This window comes from Zonotrichia albicollis, chromosome 3 (assembly GCF_047830755.1).
Source record: "Zonotrichia albicollis isolate bZonAlb1 chromosome 3, bZonAlb1.hap1, whole genome shotgun sequence".
In the NCBI taxonomy this organism is placed as follows: Eukaryota; Metazoa; Chordata; class Aves; order Passeriformes; family Passerellidae; genus Zonotrichia; species Zonotrichia albicollis.
In genome coordinates, this window is record NC_133821.1 from 107,491,117 (window position 1) to 107,513,666 (window position 22,550).

Genomic DNA, 22,550 nt, shown 5'->3' on the forward strand with positions numbered 1-22,550 from the left:
TGCCATGAGAAATCATACATGTGTGCATACATCATATGTACAAGCATGTTGAATTTCAAATGATAAGAATGAAATAGCAGTGAAAGACTATTGAGGTACTGTTTATCCACCTAAAAATTAACTGTTATCAAAACATATTTCTCATCTTTATTGTATTGCTGTAAAAATTCACTTGTAACTCCTGAATTATTCATTTCTAGATCTTTTGGCTAAGGAGGTAATAAATCCTAACACTGGTAAAAACAACTGCAGCATACACCACAGGAATTTTCTACTTTGTGATTAAATGGACTGTTTTCTTGTTTTCCTTCCTCTGTTTACTGATCATTTATCTCTTGCACGGCAGCTTCCTTTGCAAGATGACAGAAACAATATTGTATTTAGCTTTGCTGTTCTAAAAAGTGGAGAATAAAAGAAATGAAAGACTTACAGCTAGCACAAAGCTTGCAGCAGGTCAGTTCAGATGAGCCAGATGTACTGGTCTTGGAGACTACCTGGAAAGCACCACAAGCAGCACTGTCCTGGGCAGTACTGATACTGCCTGAATGCCCCCTCTGCCTCTGAGACCACGTCAAGAACCTTGGTTATCTGAACACCACACCTGGTCAGGGCTAAGCAAATACAACCAGCTTGGAATCAAGGTTGTTTCGTGGTTACAGAGTAAGTTTTCCATCAATGTCAAATCTCTTGGTTCTGCTGCAAATCCTGGTGATTTCCAGTATAATATGAACTCTTTTTCCAAAGTTGTTGCAATGCCTAGATTTACAGTGAAAGAAAGTTGAGTTTGTATCGAGGATTCAAACACAACCCAAGGAATTAATTTATATGCAGAACATGGAAACAGAGGTTCAGACACTATGTCATTTTATGCAGTGATCTCCTCATTACATCACTGAGAGCTTTCTGAAGTAACAGTACCAGCCTATTGCCTTCAGGGAACAAGAGACTGACAATTAAAGGAATGTTAAGGCCTCAGTTCTTACCTCTCTTTCTGTAAGCAGCACAATTATCTTTGAAGCAGCTGCAGGATACCTGCATGAAGGAGAGGTCACTATCTCTAAAGGAAGACGAAGCTCTCATTCAAACAGAAGAGTGGTGAGATGGTGAGTAGCAGCACTTTGGAGCTTCTGCTGCATCAGATGACACTGACTTATGTATACACAGGTCTGCATTTCGGTCTGGGAACACTGCAGGAGTAGGGGGAAATGCCATGCACAGTTGCCCACAGTATCCCAGCCTGCATGTGTTGTTCAGGGAGCAACTGCAAGTGACCACACCTTCTGTGAGTGAATGTGAACCTCCTAAGCTTCAAGGACATGTTGGGGTCATCATGCCTATCCCTGTGGTCAGATGGCACATCCTTGGGGACTTTGGGATGTCAAACAGCCCTCACAACAGCTACAGTACTGAGAGGGCTGCCACACCACATATGGAGTAGGCAATAAAAACTAAGGAAGAGAGAATGAATACCCTGTTCCTAGTGATACTTACACATAAATATCACATGATGTCCTGCACCATCCATTTTCCTCAAAGAACAAACCTAATTCAAACTGCTTTAAATAGACAGGACCTATTGTTACGTTACCAACCCACTGCCCCCCCAAAAAAAGAAAAGATAAAGAAAAAAAAGTGGATATTTCTGTCATGATACTTTAGCTTTCCTGATCACAAAGGCATGCTTTACATGTTCTGATTTCCAGAAACAGAAAGCAAGACAGACATTTTTCAATAGTGACAGAACCATTTAAATACTTGTATCTTAAACAGAAAAGTTTAAAGTCTGAATTGTGAATCAAGGAACATTTTGTAACTTCAGCTCCCTTCAACAGCTATTCAAAGTTGAGCCAGTAGCCAAATCCAATAATAATGTTAAATAAAAGACAGTTGAGATACAAGAACATAATTTAAACATTTAGAGTTTAACAGCAACATCATAATACAAAACTAAAAACAAAAATAGGCATTTTTATAGTGAGAATGTATTAAAGATATCTTTGTGTTATAAGGACTTGCCTAACACAACACTAATAAAATACTCTGCAGTGTATACAGTGCTGAACTGTAGATGCTCAGATACTCATTTCAGCATCTTTTAAATTATAGGGAGCTCCCCCTATATATTACAAAGACAATTATACAACATTCCATATCCAATGCAATATCATTTCATCTGTTATTAAAGAAATTTCATATATATAGAATCACTTCAACTATTATTGCTATATTAATTTCAAAAGTACAAAATTATTAATTATATACAAAAAGCCTCCCCAGAATTTTGGTAATTAGCAGAACATTTCAGTTTCTTTAATTGCTTTCATTAGAGTAATTTGTTCATTTTATTAACACCAGATGCAATAACACAATGCTAAAAATAAACATGCATTATACAACAAATTTATATTTTTCAAAAAATGTTCATTACAATTAGTGTACAATTAGTGAATGCACATATAACTTTTCCCCCACCTTTAGTGAACTATTGTTTGAAACAGAGAAAAGGGAAGGAAGAAGAAACCAAACAATGCTATTCAGCACCAGTAGGAAGTCAGATCTTCAACATTCCTGTATATCAAAAAATTTTATCTGTGTCACTAAACAGGTAAAGTTTACAATAATCTCATTTGAAGATGTATTGATTTGTATTTACAATACTTTATAGTCAATAAAACATTTTAACAATATTTAAAAATTGTTTAAATTCATAAAAGTATTGCAGAAATTTATAACATTTACTTATTTTAAGTATATACAAGGAAGTCCACGTAAAATTGTCCATGTTCATCTGAAGAACTGACAGAGTAAGGAACCATCTTAATACAGTTTGCAAAACCCCAATTATTTGAAGGCAGCTATCACTGAACATTCAATATCCTTAGTTGCCATTTAATTCTGAAAACAAAAGGTCCAGTCTTAAAATTTGAGTATGTAAACTAACATGTTTTTGAGATCAGCAGAAAATGTATTCCCACAGGCATAACATATTTAACAATGACAGTAATGATTTTGTAGAAAATTGTTAAGCTGTAGCAGATATAGTAATTTTCAAATATCCAGTATTTTAGCAGCTCACTGTGTTTCCAGTTAAACTTCCTACAGTGCTAAAATACGACAAGTGAACACGTAAGACATTGTTAGAATTTTAAAATCCAATTTATTTTTGGCATCTAAAGCCTCTTGTAAAATGTAGCCAAGTAACATCGACTTCTGTTGTCTGAAAGCCAATAACCAACCAAACAAAAGTACACACTGTGCTTTAATCTCCAAATAATTAGGTACCCAAAATTAAGAAAAAGTAATAGAAAAGTAAAAAGAACAAAATAAAAAAATATTGCACAGTCACATTACCTAGAAAGTAAAGTTGATGTTAAAAAGCCCTAAGTGTGGATGATATAAATTATCTTCCATATAAAAAGTATAAATATCTCTTAAAATACAGCTGCAGCTATACTTAAACACCACACATTATTTGAATTCATCTTTTAATGAGGTAATAACCAAGTCTCTGACAATGCTTTTCTCTACTGAAAATATTTCAGGGCAGCAACAAGAAAGAATTTTTCTAAAAATATTTCTGAATCAAGAACAGCAATGTGTGCAGCTCTCCCTATGAGAGAATCTGCTGTATTGGGTAATGCATTAATTACATTATAACGAACCAAATTACATTCCTTGTTTTGAAGAACTGGCAGAAGCAGGTTCTGGATCATTTCAGCATAAATTGGTCCTGTAGAGGAAAAGAAAAGTTGTACTCTGTGAATTGCCAGAAACTAACACAATTCTTTGACCTTGAACTCAGAATGAACATATTTCAGAGTAAGAGAAGTAATGAAATGTGTTAGGCTGTGGTTCTGTTAAGATAGAATGTAAAGAAAATTTAATTTCCTCTAGAAATTTTGGAAAAATAATTTGAAGCTATGCATTTTAGTATTTGTACATTTATAGTGAGAATGTACTGATCAGTATTAATTTATTATATCACATAAAAGTTATTTGTCAATATATAATACTAGAATGCAATTGTGCTAGGATATCTAAACAGTAAGTACAGCAACTGACCCTAACTGATTATGGAAAATTACAGCCTTTTTTCCAGGGCTGTTATTAAGCCACAGCTAAATACAGCCCAGGGCTTGATGCTACAATTTGATATCCTCAAGAATCAAAATTACTTGTCCTCCCTGTTCATGAATTAGTACATCAAGGGCTGTGTCTATCTCACCTAACTATCAGCAAAGTCAGTGAGCTAGAAACCTGTTCAGTGTCATCTCCATCTGCATGTAACAGAACAGGACAGATACAGAAAGCAAGTCAGCCTCCATGTGGATTTTCTCCCTCTACTGCTACTACAAAGTAAGCCCAAAGTTTCTAACACATAATAGAGATGCCTCAGTTAAGCAGCTAGAATTAAATGGGAGCAGATTGATATGTGTGAGGTTTTAACCTGAGTGGTTTGTTTATTTTGTGGATATTTATTACCTGATTGTTTATCCTTTAAAGCTGTTTTACACATCTCAATGCGAGCAGAGTGATAAGGAACGTAACGATCCTGCAGAGATCCTACTAACACAATGTTTTTGAAGTAATGAAGACCTACAAGAAAAAAGGTACCACTTATAGAAATCCTCTCATCTATTGTTACTGAATAATTAAACATTTTACAATTGATGTTTGGCACTAATTTATTACAGCATCTTGCACAAAAAGGGAGAAAAACCAATTTTGACATGTAGAGCTACAAAATAATGAGTAGTTTGGTACCAGCCTTTCCTCTGTACATATTTAATAGACATGGCCATGGCTCAGTTTTAGAGTTTCCCATTAAACTGAGTATGGTTCAAACCTTCATCTTGTTTCTTGGGAATACAGTGGTTGGTTCCTGGCGATACAGAAGAGAGCAAAGCCTCCACATGGCTTAGAGACACCTAAAGATGGATGGTGCCTTGTGTTCACTGATGTTTCAGACAACAGCTGCATTAGAACTCGTGCCTAGACCAACACATACATGATAGAGCCCACCTAGTGCAGGTGCCTCTCAAAGGCACTGCCTCACTGTAAGGCTTAACCAGCTCAAGTGCAGGTGCAGAATTCACCCAAAACAACCTTGAAGTATAATTAAACCTTTATAACTAAATCCAGGCTTCCTAATTCCTGAACAAGCATGCTCAAAGTAGAACAATGCAAATGCAGGAACCCCCAGTAATGACAGAGTTACAGCCCTTAAAGACATTGAATTGTTACATTTTCTCTAGAAAGCTGCAGCAGATTTCTGGCGCTGCCCATCTGCTTTAGACCAAACACAATGGAGCACTTCAGGAAAACAGTTTGCCTTAGAAGAGCCCCTTCTGAATATCATATTTTAGACATAAGTATCATCAATCTTTCATTATGAATAAGTGTTTGATCAAAACCTTCAGCAGGAGCAAAGAAAGTATATAGGGTATTTCATAAGATAAGTGAATTTTACTGTTTACCTATTCTTTATCCATTTTGGGGTTAAGTAACAGGATGTGTTTAACATGTATGTTCTCCAGCAAATTTAAAATCTGGAGTCACAAGCCACCATACAACTATGTAGCTGAGACCTTGACACTCAAAGACCTTGACACCACCTGCTGGATCCACAGCAAGTTTTAGGTTTTGCTGCATTAGAGATTTTCCCAGATGCAAAGCCTATGTCCAAAGAAGACACCACATTAAGCAGCAACAGTTTCTTCATTTTAGACCCCTATTTAACTCTATGATTACAAAAATCAACAGAAGTTGCAAATTCAGGGCTACACTTCTCAAAAGTGTTGTCGATCTCTTCCATGTACCCTGGGGTTAAGTGACTTCTGGAAAGACTTATGTTTAGAATCACTGTTGAGACCAGCACACAAATTCCCTGTATTGAGATTCTGAAAAAAGGAATTGTGCAAACTGGGGAATCCCAAAATGCCTCTCACCTTGTGTCTGAGAGTCAAGACTAGGCAATACTGTATGCCCACTGAGTCAAGAGAGAGATGGCAGGACAGAAGCAGGTCTTGTACAGATATCAAGAGTTAAAGGCACCAACACCTACATTGTACATACAGTATATGAACTCACCCCTCAAAGGAAAACTTTCTTCCTTCTCTATGAGGGAAGCATAAAACTTACTTTCTTTTCTCTTTATTTAAAATCATTACTTTTTAACATCTTTCTCCTGTCTCCCTCAGCCTTTCCCTCTCCCTTACACTGACCTCACTGAAGGACCAGGAAACAAGATGGAGTAGCTGAGTCTGTGGCCCAAAATACAGCTCTTTCCATCTCTGGCAGGAAAGAAAAAACTGAGCCTGGAGACTTTTATATTCCTTCTACCATTTATGGTGAACAAAGTCTGAAATGCACATTATGACTCTTCAGACAATGCTATGCAGGTCTTTCAAAAATCCTGTCAAATAAAGTTCTGCCATCAGAAAATGTGTCACATTTCTACAACAGACAATAGTACTCCAATGACAGTGTCTGTGTTGAGATACATACACACAAAACCCATGGAATATGAATTTTTTTAAAGCCAACTGATTGATTAATCTGATTGTGTCTTAGCAGGGGTCCCACAGTCTTACTCAGCATCCAGTGTGTAACTTCTCACATAATATCTATTTATATTCCAACATTTCTTTTCAAAGAAAGACAGCAAGACTAGATTGAGTTCACCTTTAAATAACAATTCAGCTTTAAATATTACTGTATCATCAACAAAATCACTTTATGGTAGATTCTGAAGGGGAAAAAACCCCAAGTATTTCTAAAATAAATTCTTGATTAATATTCCTATCTTACAATTTTTCTTTTTGCTCCTTCCTTATTATTTTCTGCTTCTTCTAAGTCCTTCTTCCAAGCACCTCAAGAGCTATATGTCAGCCTGCTCATATATTTGTAATTAGTTGCTTTTGACAAAATCCCAGCTGTGACAGCCTAGAAATACTTTGATCCAGAAGTGTGCCTGGATTTTTCACAAAAGAGCACAAGCATCTCTGGCTCCACAACTGCTTGACTGACACACTTTCACATACATCTGTCAAAAACTACCCCCCTGCTGGCACATTACCCACTGGCAAATCACATTCTTGGCCAACAGTTGAAATAAGGATAGTCAACCCAGAGAAAACAGTATGAATGATATAGTATAAATAATCTAATTGGGGATTTAGCTATTATGCTAGGTTCAACTTCTCCTTCCTTTATGAAAATAAGGTTTGGTTTTCCCTGACCATCTTAACGAGGTAATAAAAGAGCTACAGTATAGATAAGAAAGGCATATACAGGAACAGATAATCCTAAATGTGTATGAATGTACTGGACTCACCCAGTGGCTCATAGACAGATATTTTAACAATGCCCTATTTATCTATTGGTATAGTGGCTGCAGTCAAGCTCTGCTCATTAACTAGGAAGGAAAGTCTCAAAGTAATATCCTACCTCTGCAACAGAAATGGTTCACTGTTTACTTTACTTGAAGAATACAGGACTTAAGTAACTCTTAAATATTAAAACTGAAACAGGAGCTTTTTGAAAATAAGTTGTTTTTCTTTAGGTTTATATTTACATTTATACACAGTTGCCTTTAAGAGATAGGAAACATTAAAAAGCTTACCTGCTTTTTTACTAAGTTTATATAAGAATGTCTGTCGTGGATCTGAATGGTCTCGACATGTCAGTTGCAGTAAAGAACCAGACTTCTTCCATTTCTGCATAAACCACAGTCCTGCATTGTTAGGTACAACATGAGTATGGATCCACAATAAAATATGAAAACTAATTAAACACAAGTAAAGTATGTAAAGTTCATAACAGTCTCTCAGATGTTAATTTTACTTTTTATGTAAGCATTGTCAAACTCAGAAACAATTTAAATTTTCGTTTTCTTTCTTTCCTGTTTATTTACACAATGAAGCATGAAGGCCTTTATTTCAACTAATGTACATGCCTGCCACAAAAAATAACTTCCAGAAAGTGTAAATACAGTAATGTTAGCCAGAATATACACATTCTATTTCAATAATTTGTATAATATTAGAACATTTTGATGTTCAAAAAACAACAGGCATTACTTCTCCAATTTCTGAACTGAACTCAATAAATGTAACTTGGAAAAAGGAAGCAGAATCTTCTCACAGGAATGCCATAGTAGAAAGTTTTGTTGGGTACTATTTCTCTTTATGAGTCAATAATAATAATAGGTGGCTAACTGACTTTTCAGGAAATCTTGCTTCCCTTGCCATGCACATCTGCAGAAACACACTGCAGGTTGTAAGGCATTTTTGAGAGAGAAAAGACACAATAGTTTAGAATTATTTTAATGTATATTATATAATTGTTTGGCAGATTAAGTATATTCAAATTCAATTTATTATAAATTCAGCTCAACAGATTAAAACTGGAATTTTTTTATGCTGCAACAGAAAATCTAACCCAAATATACTGGAAAATACTTAAGCCAATCTCCTTTTGCACATCCTTTTATTGATACTTTATTTTTATAACCCTTCTCTCTGCTTACGACAGTGAAATATGCAGTTTGTCACAATCACAGTAATGCAGAAATGTGCACCCCACATGAAATCGCTAAGTTCATTTCAAAGACAAGAATTCCCCTAAACTAAAGCTACTGAAAATAATACTCACCTGTATTAACAAGAGCACTGCTGTTGTAGAGGGTACCAAGATGTGGTCCAGACAGAGACAGGAAGGTATGAAGTTTGTTGAGGTAATACTTAAATCGATGTCTTGTAAGCACTGAACGGATTATTAAATTACCCAGTGAGTGTCCAATAAAGCTGTTAAAGAGAAAAAGCAATAGAACATGGAATTTTATAACAGGATTTTTTTTTTTCACAGAGAAAAAGAAAACTGGTGTCATGAAATGCTAAAAGAGCATAGGAAAAAATTAATGAAAGGTTTCCATTCAGACCTGTATTTTATGTCATTCAGGACGCATAGCTTGTCCATGTCTCTCAAGCTCCACAAGCTCATTAGAAACATGTTTTGAACTCCTCCAGAAATATTTAATACAGAATTTTTGAAAGGCAAACAAAACAAAACTATCCTTCCACCAGCATCTACCACCCAAATCCAAGATTATTTCTGGGTTCATTTCCCTTAGCACCAGCTTTTAAGAAAATATTTTATGAGCCATGCATGACTGAAATCATCATTACTTTGGCATGTGATGGCACTCAATATGATAAATGTATGAGCATTCCTGAAACAATCTAGTGGAGACAGATTCCAAAGGTAGTTCTAATAGGGCTTAAATGAACCTGATTATTTAAAAACAGATGCACCACCTCAGATCTGCTTAGCAGACTGACCAAAAGAAGTGATTATCAGCTTGAGCAAGCAATTGGAGAATATGTCTCTGTCAGGACAACCATACTTTTAGGTGTTTCCCTGGTTAAACAATTTAAGGGAAAGACAGATGGAACTCTTTACCTTCTTGTATCTAAAGATAAATATTACTTACTGTGAGGTGCTTACTGTATGCAAGCCTGTATAAAGCATTTCTTTTAAATGGACACCACAAAATCAAGCAATTCTAGTTATTATGCTTACAGATCCCTGCTGAGATCAGGCCCACACCTGACTAGGCACTGACTTAAAGAAGACCAGACTCACAAAGTTAGAAGGAAAAAGTACCTTCCTGCATTACAGATGCAACCCCAGGATATGGTGAAAACAGAAAACCATCCAAAATTATGTACAGTAGAACTATCACTGCTGGATCACATACGTGCTACAGTATTATACCTCTAGGATCATCCTTCCTGTCTGCTCTGTATCACTACATTCATCAACAAAAGTGGCTAAAACAAAGCTTCCTGCAACATCTGTGTAAAATACAGTGCTAAAAGATTACTTGACTGTTTAAAAATTGGAAAATACCAATTTAAAGGTAAATAAAAAAGTTCAAAAAATTGGTTATAGAATGGCAGAACCACCCAGAACTCCTAAACTTGGAAATAATTATGCATTTCTGTAACAGAAAAGGGGGTTTTGTACATTATTAATACAGTGTTTAAGCATGCATGTATATTCTTCTCAGTTCCTTTTACTACTAGATTTCCAATATTATTTGTATGAGAAATCCTTTGCTTGAGCTTGCTATATTTGCCTAACTAATTTTGAAATGAAAGATTATGAATCCTCTGTGGTGTCAGCACAACAGCAGTGCATTTGCGAAACAAAACACTGAGCTGCTCTCTTGAATACTAAAATTTAAAACTATTCCACTGGAGGACATCATAAAAATCCACACAAGAACAATAAAAACACAGATTTCTTTAAGAACAAGTAAATGCACACAGAAATTGAGTTGATCCCAAAGATGATCTGTGTAATGTAACTGCTTTTGAGTAAAACAGATTGTTTTCTAAAGAAGATCTGAATACTAGCAGAGATACACTCTTGACACTTCTCCTACAGTTCAGTCAGTATTTACTAGAAGTCATAAGGGGATAAGAAACTCTTATACTGTACCATAGGGCATTTTCTGTGAAAAAGCAGCAATCCATCTATCAATTCTATCATCCCTAAGAGTACAGGCATACCTAACCAAAACTTCAGAAACATGGAAGATCCGTTTTGAGGAAAACTGGGAGCTCACAATCAGCTGTGTGAATGTACCTCAAAGACTAAACAGTTGTAGTTAATTTGAAAAGCCTTAGAAATATAATAAAGGTTACAGTAATATATTGTGATCCAATTCAGATACTTAGGCAAACCCATAATAAGCCTTAAATTTTTTTTTAATAGAGAAAGGTTTTAAAAATTGCTCAAATCAAAAAGGGGAGGAAAAGGAAAATCCTTCAAATAGGGTCTTGAAAGTGTAAAACAGGAATGCAATCCATCTTACTTATGGGATGCTCTGCAAAAGCAATGAACACTAGGTGGCAATATTACTATCTTCTAAATGTATCATTAACACACTGAAGTTAACAGAATTACAGTTTTTATACATGCTTTATGATACAAGTCTACCAATTCAGATCATACTAGAACATCAAACACAGGAAAACCTCATTATTCTGTGCCAATAAACAAAAATCCTGTCCAACTATATAAATTCATGGAAGGAAGAAAATCAATTAAGATTCATAATCAATGAGGTGCTGAAACAAGAAACAGATGATTTAATATATGCATAGCATTAAAAACTTTCATTATTTTTTTATGAGCCAATGTTACTTAGGGAGGAGGATGACAAGTTGATTAATCTGTTTGAGGTCAGAGTCCAATACAAGTCATCGGAAATTCACGTAAGACCTTGCATGTGCAAAATGGTTTCTGAAACTACCCTATAAGAGCAGGTGCTTTATTCCCCAGCTGCCTGGTTACCTCAGGACTTCCATCCTCATAGATACCTAAAACTGGAATGGGTATGACTGAGCAGTTTGACACGCTTCAAAGTTGCATTAACTTTGATGGTGGGATTAGCTTGACTGGTCCAAATGACCTCCAGATGTCCCCTCAACCTAAAGCCTCCTGTGGTTCTTTATTAAACAGTTCTTTTATAAAGCAAATTGCATTTATTTTGAATCAAGCTTCCAGCTCATGCTTGCTCCATGCTTGTTGTGAGCACAGAGATTTTGTTGAGAGATGAAGGAATGTGTTAGTGAATTGCTGCAATAGCTGGTATTAGCTCTGCAGGTACCAAAAATGTTTACTGAAGCTGACACTATGCCAGTGGTACAGGGAGTATCTTTTCTCAGTACAGGAACGTAGCACAGTAAGTAGAATTTGACCATCACTTGAGAGCATGAGACTCTGCATTTATCCAAATACAGGGCAGAACCTCAGAACATCTCTGGACCTATCTTGACCTGAGCTGATTTTGATTTATTTAAGCTGTGACAACAATCATCTGCCAGTGAACTACCAAGTCAGGTCTAAAGCTGTATTAGTTCCACTACAGTTTCTATTAATAACAAGTAGTTATTCTTTGTGACCTGAGCAGTGAATCACCAGAATGAGGTGTGGTGTGTATGACTGTAGGTGCAGGTATCATATGGCAGAGGTCCCCAATGGTCTATTAATGGTCACTGCAGGAGCACAGCTGTGTAACTTAGGAGAAAAAGTCAGCATTAGGGATAACAGGCAATGGGAGGGAAAAAAGAGTAAATGGGAAACAAACAAAAGAGCATATGTGCCAACTGGACATATAGAAATATGAAATTAATCTATCCAGACCCAAGGCCAAGGAAGCTGGAACTCCCACCAGGAATATTACTGTCCTTATACTGAAGCCTGGGATGCTGATGTCCAACTGCTTAAGCAAGACAGAATCTGACCATCTTAGGATGCTGGCTTTTTTTGCCATACAAAACCACAAATTTGGAGACTGATGTCTATTTTGACTGGTTATGGAGCAACACTCATAGAGAGAACACTTCCTTTAGGAGATGGGGAGATTTTTTGGAAAGAAACCAGCATCATTCAGGACACCACAGATAGCTACTACAAGGGCTGTTTTTTACAGTGGCATAACCAAAATGAGGCAGGAAAGCATTGGCTTCTTGAGCAGAGCATTTCTCATCAGTACTTTTCCAGGCTTTCTGGGTTGGCCCTTCAAGGCCTTGCATAGAGGCACATGTACTTCTAACAGCTCTCTCATGTAAACTTTCTCATAAGAAAAGCTTAAGTTGGGAAATGAAAACTTCAGCTTCAGTAGGGCCCAAAACAAGTACACAACTTAAAAAGGAAACTAAAATAAAAATTCCTAGGTTTGTTTTTTTCTTTCAAATGACAAGTAACAAATAAAAGTGAAGAATATTTACAAATCCAAAGTCTTATGAGAGAAGCAAACCAAAAGCAAACAAGAGTTCAGTTCTCAGGTATAAACAATGAGAAGATCAGTGGGTGGGTTTGCTCATTACAGCCTTCAGACAGCAGCATGGGAGAGAAGATCCTGGTGTATGCTGGTGGGTTACAGATCTCTCCCAGACCAAGGCTGTTACAAGGGGTATGCTACACCATGTAGCCTGTCAAACAAAGGTATGATCACACAGTGCTTTTTAAATTTTCAAATCAACAGTTTAGATAAAATTCAGCATGTCAGATCTTGCCTATCTCAAAACAGAAACATTTGTTTAAACAGTGAGATTATGTTTAAATGTTTTAGATGTTTCCTCCAGCTGAACAAGGCCTACCAAACACATGTGAATGCACGCACTTGTCAGAAACACATGTGACCAGCAAGTCAAAAAACCTTCTGGATGAATAATTTGAAGGTGCCTAAACAAATTGATAAAGTCAGGCTTGAATTAGGTCCTTTCATCTATTGATGAGCTAACTCCAGCAACACTGCTGAGTTTGTAAGGTAGTCTGCCCAAATGGTGAACCCTAGTTTGAAAAAATAAATGCAACCGGCATTCCCTGGAGGTAAATGTAAAAGAAAACAGGAGAGCATGGACTGTGGTGAGCCCTCTAATAAGATGTAAAACATGTTCTTTAGCAGATGAAACAATCAGAAAACATAAAAAATAATGAAATATATTTTCATGCAGCTGCCCTTCAATGTCACAGGTAAGATGAAAGTGCCCTGTAGGAGTGACAAGACAGTCTGCCATGTCATTGTGGGTGAAGGGACTATAGAATCAGAAGGAAGCTAACTTCATCCTGGCATAGTGCTATTACAGGTTCCTTTGACTTTCTCAAAATATGTCTGTTTTTCTGCAGTACTCTATTATGCAGAATTTGTGGAAGCACAAGGCAGCAATCCCTTAAATGTAATGCTTAACCTCTGCCCAAAAATCACCAGCAGATGAGCTTACAACATTGTTCAGTCTTCCTTCATCTGGCAATTCCCTCTCTCTCCACTGTCCTCCTTTCCCCTACTCCTCCCCCATCCCAAATTGCTTTTTCTCATCTCTCTTTTGACCTGCTCCTGAGCATCACAGTTTAACACAACCCAGGGCTCTAGTTTTAAGTTTATTTCTGTAAATAATATAGAACAGATATTACCTGATTTTTGAAAGGGGTAGATTATAAATTTGTATATACTGTATAATTTCATCTAAAAGGCGATCTGTCATGGAATCAAAATCAGCAAAGGTATCATTCTGTAAAATAAAAGAAATAAAAAATAATAACTGTATTTTCCAATGCAGCAATATACATTCTGCATTCAGGCTGAATTCTTACTCCCCAGTGTTTTGATCAACAATACACAAATAAAAGCATTGATATTAACTCTGAATACAAACACTACAGCTAGTTACTATAAAATTTTCATGTAATTTTCTTGCAACACGGAATAAAGTGATACACATTTTACTGTAAGACTACTTTCTTCTAAAACACCAAAACAAATCTTAACATTATACACCCAGCCTTACTTCTAAGCTGTTCTCTACACTTAAGATTAGCTGAAGTGAAACACAAGGCCAAACTGCATGTTCAGAATTTTATCACACTGCCCATGAAATAGAGATGAGTTAATTACTGCAACAGCAGCCTACAGTAATACCAGTTAATCAAAAGGAAACAATCAAACAAAATCCTTAAGGCCTTATCCTCAGTTCATAGCTGATTCTCTCCAATGATCAGCAGTAAGAAATTAAAAGAGATAGGCAAAGCCTGCCTAGAACTTTTCAACACAAGTTCCAAAGGATCTGTGCTAAAATCTGTAGTGTTCAACATTGGTAAATGATCTGGGAAAGGAAAGAAAGAGATGAAAAACCAGTTTGTAGACAAACCTAAATATCCAGAGTAGTCAAATCTAGAACCAACCAGAATTTCACAAGAATCTTATACTACTGCATGCCTGGGTGATAAAATGGCAAGAAATGCAAACAAATGTTACACAGAGAAAACCAGCCCTAACTGTATATGCAAACAATAATCTACATGTCTGTGTTGCATATAATCAGCATGTTAGGAAAGCAAGGAAAGAAAATAGCCATATAGCATTTTGTCATCTTAAATGCCCTGTCTAGTTCTGATCATTCAGTTTAAATGACAAGAAGTTTCAAGCAGGCCAGGAAGGGTACCATGGAAGAACAGAAACTTTTCACATCTAATTGTAAGAAATAATAAATGGACTAAGTCTCTTCAGTTGCCTCTTGAGGGAGAAATTGTACTTGCTTATAAAATATGTGATAAAAAAATTATAAAAACTGAAGCAATGAATGAGGAATGAGGAATGATTATCAAGTATTTTTTCCAAAACAAACTGTAAGGTAAATTACTTCCATTTCCTTGTTTGCAAGTGAATTACTAATGTATACAAACCACAGAATTAATCTCAACTGTATGCTATGGATACAGAAGTAAAAAGATTCAAAAAGAATCAGACAACATTAGGAGAAAAAGTCTGTCAGCAGCTATTAGGCTCAGTGGAATCCACAAATCAGAAAGTCTCACAGCTGCTGACTGACACAAACTATAGGGCTAGAGAAGAGAAAGCCTGGCTTGGTGCCTGCCCAGCCTGTTTCACAAAGCATCCCAGCAGCTACTGCCAGAAAAATGCTAGTGCACTTAATGAAGCTTTTGTTTGAGCCACTGACAAGACTTTGTTCTAGTTCATCTCTGAAGTATGTCTAATACAATATGTAATACACACATACACATAGACAAAAAGTAAAAATTGGTCCTTTGTGCTTTGGCAAGTTTAATTCATAAGAAAATAATAAAATTCACAAAAGTTTAACACAAGAGGCAATTTGATATTTGTTCAGTGTTATGATGTAGATCTTGCAGAATGCTGACAAAAGAAAAAGCAGCAGGAATTTTGTATTTCTCAGATCCTCTGAAATAACACATCTCCCCTCTTGCCACACCAACAGTTTTCACTATTACCATTTTTACCACTAGTACTGAGCATATTTTATCCACAATCCAAACTGCTTATGCTGAGAACTTAGGAGATGCAGTACACACAACATATTGGTAGTAACAAATGTTACCCCTTCAAATATTTACCTTCAATACCATACAAGATTTTGTAATTACTTTGACACGAGGCACAGATCAAATCATGGATTCCGTGAGAATACAATAAAAATACACAAAATGTGGTAATCACAGTAGTGCAATTAAATAAACATCTCTGAAGGTTTACACTGTTAATAGTTTTACAAAAATTCTTTTTTAGTTGGAAAATACCTGATTCCTTTCAGACATAAGAAATTCAATTCTTCCTCCAGGCAGCCCTAGCTCAATGTAAGTCTTCACTAATCTTAGATCTGCGCTGTTACCTTCAAAAGAAAAACAATCAAGAGTTGGATTCTGCAAAGTTAACTTGCAATAAAAGCACTCAGAATACTGAAATGAATCTCTGGCACAGCTTTATATTTAAACACAGCTAATTATAGCCTGATCCCTAATTAAAATTCAGTGGGACTTTGAAAGATAAACTACAATGTCAAATTAAGTGACAAAATGGTTTATGAAAATGACATTTGATGCAAACACTTTTAAAAAAGCAAGGATGTAGGAAGTCTTGTTTGATTCTGTCTTAGCCTCCAACTGATACATAGCACTGTGAACATTACATTCTTGGAAACCTAATTAATTTTGATAAAGCAATTTAAAGAACTCAAAGTGAGCTTAAAGAATTCAGTGAAGGAGTATTTCATAAAATGAAAAGGCAGAGTGAACTATCAGAAGACAAAGATACTTTTAGATACTGTGGTACCCAAAACAACAAGTGCTAGTTTAACTAGTATCCTGAAGATTTTTCCACATCAGTAGTCATGGATGTTTTTGAAGAAAGGGTAGCCTTTTTTGCCTTCAGGATTTTTATTTACATCTGTCATTCATAGGAAATAGCTTGTATAAGCTTGCCATTTCATAAGAAAATTCTAACTATGTGGACTTTCCTAAGGCTTCAAACACATGTTTTTTTAACAACAGGCTTCTTGGTCAAATTAACTTTTGTGCTGCATGAGATAGCATGAGAATATCTACACTAGTAAGAGGGAATACCTCTGAGTCCTGTTTTTAAAAGTACTTAACAAAGGTTGTTTTCTGCCCAAATGAGGAAAGAAAAACTATGTCATTATTTTGTTTTTTTAACTTAGGAATTTGAAAAATGAACAAAGTGCCTGTGTAGTGTTAGTGCAGTCCAATACTCTATTCTACTGCCCTCTTGTGTTTCCTTACATTGTTAATTTAAGAAGTGTCTCAAAAAGGAACAAAAGCTAGAGGGGCTATTGTTTCTTAATATTGTTTCTTAATATTGTTTCTTAATTGTTTCTTTGAACTAAAAGCAGATTAATATATTCAAGCTACTTAGACTTTTATAACCCTTTCAATTAAAAAGAGGTTTTTCTCACTTCTACCAAAGTAGAATCTTTGGAAATATTCAAAAACCCAGCTGGGTTGCATCCTGGGCAATCTGCTGTAGACTCTGCTCTGAGCAAGGAAGTTGAACGAGACAATTTTCAGTGATCCCCTTCACCCTCAACCACACTGTGATTCAGTCACTTAACCTTTTAAAACTTCATAAACACTTGACTGTGTTTTTTACATGTACTATTTCTTTTTCCTAATAAGAGGCACATATTTCTTTTTTCTTGACAAGACAGCAATTATAAAGAAAACAGTTTTGTCAGTAACTCCATTCTATTACCACAACATGCACAAATTCCTTTACGACATAAAAAACTGAAAGATGCACTTGATGTGAACTGTGGCATTAAACAGATTTATGTGAAGGGAAGTTTTATTAAAGACAGAAAACACATTGTCAAATGTAGCAGTACAATTTCAGATTACCATTTCCCTCCACTGAACCTATTTCAGGTGTTCAGTTCAGAGCTTGAATGACCAAAGCAAAATCTCACTGGTAATCTGAACTGCTTTCTTGTACAACATCACATTTCCCAGCATACCATCTAGGCCATGGACACAAACTATAAGATGTACTCCTTCTTCTGAACACTCATCATCTTCCATACTGAAATAAGGTATTGAAGAAGCCAGTTGGAAAACATCACTATACATAAATCCAGGAAGTTTAAGTTGCCTCAATTCTTCTTTAGCCTGTAGGAAACTGGAACAAAAAATACTTATTATACATTTACTATTGCTAGATAAATGTGGAGTCTTACAAGATACAGTTTTCTACTGTCATTTGGCTTTGTATTCTATGTAATTAATATGAAGGAAAAGATATTTATCAAATTACTATTTTCACAAAATAAGCCATTTCCTCAGAACATTTTTACTGCGGATTCCTACAGCCCCTTTTCCTCTGTAACAAAAACCATATCTCAAGTTCTACTCTCTTCTCATCTTTGCAAACTCTCAAGTATTTCTGAAACCACTAAAGATGATGCATTCATTGCGGTCTTAAGCAAGCAACAGCTCTGTTTCCACACAATAAAAAAATTATAGAAATTATAACAAAGTGGAAGTCAAGATTACAATTTTCACTGACTTTTGATCATTCTTGCCAAGCCTAATTCTTAGGTCAGAAAAGAGCTGGAGTGAGTGCCGTAAAGTCTCCCCATAAGGTTCTTGTGGTAGGTTGAAAAACTGACACTTGCTTCCCAAACAGCCAGATCCAGACTTCTGATCTTTTACCTATTCTATGAAGGCATGCACTATAAGGTTTTAATAGCTGAGATCCTCACATGCCAGGAGCTCCTTGGGTTTCTTCCTCCCTTTCTTCCACTTTGTTTAGTTTTTGTGCATGGCCTTCTGAATTGCATATCAGTTTCCCTGCAGCACATAAAGCTTTATGCTTTCTTATGCTTTCTTAATCCATCTGTTCTGCATGATCCCTCACGATGTCACGCTGTACCCCATCCTCTTCTGCCTGCTCACTGTTTCCCTCCCATTTCACCTTTTGTTTTCTGTTTTCCCTGCCTTATCTTTAGCTCCTTCCTCACTAACTGGCAGAAGCAGGCCTCAATGAAGTCAGCCTGAACAGAAACCACTGCTGACAGCTGCTCTTATCACTCTGCAACAGAAGCTACTCGGGTTGGTACTCAAGGCATGTTTCCTGAACACACCAAGGGTGGTTCTTTATGGAGCAGACCATACCCTCTGGATTCACAGTTATCTCATATTCCAGGAGACTCTGCTTTTCCTACAGCCAAGTCCTTGATTTTATTCCAAGCTCCCTTTTATTGTTACAGAACAGCCTGAGTAGTCTCTGCTCTCCATCTTTCCCACTGCACACCAGTACCACCATACAGTATTTCAGAAGCTACTTTTCTGGCCACTTCTAACCTGTTTTCCTCCACCTGACTGCTTACTCCTTCTTTCTGTTCTCAAGCTGCTTTTCACAAACTATCTGGTCTTTTATCTCTTCCATCTGCTCAGCATTTGTTTCTACCTCTCTTTTAAATTTTCTCTCATTGCAACATTTTACTTCCAATACAACACATAAACTGCTGCTTCACATGTTTATTTAGCAGCAGGAGTTTATCAGGGAAACTCCCATGTTTACAGCAAGAAGAGGTACAATCTGGGATCCCTGACATTCCTTTAAATTTGGCTTTCCTGGTCTCCAAACTGCAGTGTAATTTAGAGCACTATGGTCTCTGAGGTGTTACATTTTTGATATTTGAAGTTAAGATTTAAAAATAAGGCCATTACCATAGCTTGCATTACACATTTGCTTCACTTAACTAGTCTGATGGACAGCCAGTTACACAATGTTTTTTGGATTTATGTTTTTAAAGTCAAAGCATATTTTGCCAAGCTGGCTATTTTAACAATTCCTATTTCATAAAACACCATTTTTATGCTCAATAGCATAACATTTTTTACAACATCCCTCTTCAGCTGGATGATCATTTTTTAAACATAACAAAGAAAAATCCTGTTTTGCTTGTTTTTCAAACCACATGAAACTACAAGATAACTCATAGAAGTGTAGTGCTAAGACACTTTTTATCTGAACATCTAGAACATGCTGTTACTTGGGCATGCTGAATCCACAAGCCACAGTTCTGGGGCATTCTACCCAGAAGCCCAACCATGCTTCTTTTCCCCTTCTCTATTATATTACCATAATTTCTAGAAGTAAAAAGCTTGTTTTAAAACAATCACTTACGCTAACATTTGAGGTTTTGGGGAGCTTTCATACCAGGAAACAGCTGAAGCTGAGCTGTAGGATGTGCTGCCTGGCTGTTGTGTAATTGCATCAGATTTGTTCTTTGAAGAAGAGGTAACATTGCAGGGAGAGTCTCTTAGAGAAGAAGGGAAAGACAAACAGCCAGGAGTGCAGACAGGGGGCACAGGCATTATGTCTTGCAGGTGTCCACTGTCAATCATTTCAGATCTCAGGACTCTCTCTCCTGCTAAGCCATGATCCTGGTCAGCACTGCATGCTCCATCTAATATACTATAATCGGTTTCTTCATAATACCCATTTTCAATCATTTCTTGATCCTCCTCTTCCTCCTCATCTTGTTGTGAAGAACAAATAATTTGTTTTTCATATGCTTCCTTGTGAGGGCTAACAGGATTGCTCTTGTTCATAGGCCAAATATCTGAAATATCTGCGCTGCTTCGAGAGCCAAAATAGTTTTCAACAAGCCCTTGCTTTACCATGTCAGCACTACCAGTTGGAGAAGGATTATCTGTACCGGTTTCACTTTTAGCTCCTGACAGTTCTTCAGTTGTGCCCTTTAGTTCTAAAGGCTCATTATGTTCTCCTTTGTTTATTTTTTTAACTGCTGCATTTACAGATGAAGAACCTGAAACAGCAGATGGCTCATCCATACAAGTTGTTTCCAAACACAACTTAACTGTTTCTTCTGTAGCTCTAGGAGGCCTTTCAAGGTCCTGAGGGTCCTTGCAGGTTGTACCAGGGCCTGTTTGTGGGCTGTAACTTTCCACATCAGTAGGCGTGTCCTCATCTGAAACAACAGAGTGTAACAAATCTTTTTTTCCTGAGAGTGAGGAATGTATAGACGGAGTTTTGTTATCCAATTGCCCTGAACACACAACAAGCTGTTGCTGCAAGTTGGTGTTTGATGTTTTACTGTCATCACATTTTGGCAAGTCAATTGCTCCTAGATCCAATACTGTTTTGCTGTCACTTAGCTGGCATTCAGGTACAACAGATATCTTTGAATTCTCATCAGGTGACAGCTCATCATCATCTGAAGGAAGTGAATTTATGGATGTCAGGGATGACTGTATTTCACTTACAGCGCTTGTACTCTCAGTGCAATGGCTTTCAATTGTATTTTTTATTGCACAGTCTGGTTTTAGTAAAGGCTGAAGAAATGCTCTCTCACCATTGTATGCACTTTGTCCATGAACATTTTCAAAAACATGATCAGGGTTGGGGTGAGTTGCAAAAGAACTTGGTTCACTTTCTACACCTGAATCTGAAAATCTGGAAGAGGCATATGTCACACTAACATCAGGTAATTTAGTCATGTCTCCACTTGCAGAGATTTGACTTTCTTTTGTTGGAAGAGTAGGTGGATCGCTTTTCATTTTTGTCAAGATGTCACTGGTATGCTGACAGTTTCTCTCATGGACCTCTTCCTTTTCAGGCATGGGGTCCTGTTCTCCCAAATTCAATTTGTTTCCAGATTCTGAAGACTGAATATTGGGTGTCAACAAATTCTCTTTGTCCTCTTCATCTTGTGGAAACTTAGTCCACGATCCAGTGTGAGCGACTCCTTTCTCCTCTTCATAAAGATTCTTATCACTTGCTTGGACCTCAGTTGTCCTGAATCCTGAGGAAGCTGGTTGACCTCCATGACAATCTTCAAGTGTACCTCTGTGTTGTAAAGCACCATCTGTTTGAGCAGTTCCAGAACCTGTCTGGGAGATGGTCAGTCTATCAAAAATAGCCTCATGTTCACAGTGCACAGGACTACTGGGACCTGGTTGGTCACCTTCAGTCTTGACAGCCATTTCGTCATATGGCATCAATGGAAGGTCTCTTGGAGTTATTTGCCTGATGCAGGCCTTTGTATCACAAGGAATTCCACTCACTCCAGGGTCCAGCCCCTCGTTAGCACTGTACGAAGGCTCGCCCTCTAACCTTCTACAGGCATTTTCCAGTGCTGCACTTATCAAACATTTGTATCCTACTAACACCACAGAGTCCTTTGAGTTCTGTTTTACGACTTTTTTGGTGTTTTCAGCTTTCATTGTTTTTATGAGCTTAGCAACCTTAGCTTTGGATTTATTTGTATCTTCATTTTTCCCTTTGAAGGTTTTTGTTAGCATCTTTTCAGTTTCTGAATGCCAAAAGACGGAGGCACCAGCAGGTCTCATTTTGAGTTCTGGGCTACTAAAACCAGCAACAAAACCTTCTTCAGCTTCTAATTTATCCAGTTTATTGGACTCTGCCCTTGGAACACTCTGAGCTACCAACCAGGGTACATCCAAATCTTTCAAAGAAAAAGGGGGAAAAGAGAAAGTATGTTTACATTAAAATTATGCAGATAAGTAATGCTATAACACACTAGCAATTATAGAATTTTACACATCCTCAAAACTTAAGGTAAAACCCCATATTCTATCAAATAAATGTAGTTCTTTAAAGCCAGCGAGAAATTTATGAAAAAATACTCAAGTTTTACATAATTTTGCTCATTTCT

The 22,550-nt window shown here is 36.7% G+C and overlaps 1 protein-coding gene across 4 annotated transcripts in view; it reads right to left on the reverse strand.

The window, feature by feature from the left end:
- Nucleotides 1-3,134: 3,134 nt before the first annotated feature.
- The window catches only part of FAM135A (family with sequence similarity 135 member A), a 78,749-nt gene continuing 59,333 nt past the window's right edge, over nt 3,135-22,550 (reverse strand). For 3 of the 4 annotated variants that reach the window (XM_005483931.4, XM_014264956.3, XM_074538448.1), the window contains 8 exons: nt 20,036-22,340; nt 17,862-18,022; nt 16,132-16,223; nt 13,990-14,087; nt 8,656-8,807; nt 7,625-7,735; nt 4,483-4,596; nt 3,135-3,730 (listed from right to left, as the gene is read on the reverse strand). In XM_005483931.4, coding sequence (XP_005483988.2) covers nt 3,525-3,730; nt 4,483-4,596; nt 7,625-7,735; nt 8,656-8,807; nt 13,990-14,087; nt 16,132-16,223; nt 17,862-18,022; nt 20,036-22,340 — 3,239 coding nt within the window. In that variant the 3' untranslated portion in view covers nt 3,135-3,524. Of the gene's footprint in view, nt 3,731-4,482; nt 4,597-7,624; nt 7,736-8,655; nt 8,808-13,989; nt 14,088-16,131; nt 16,224-17,861; nt 18,023-20,035; nt 22,341-22,550 lie in introns of those variants that run through there. The other variant, XR_012579767.1, reaches the window with a different exon arrangement.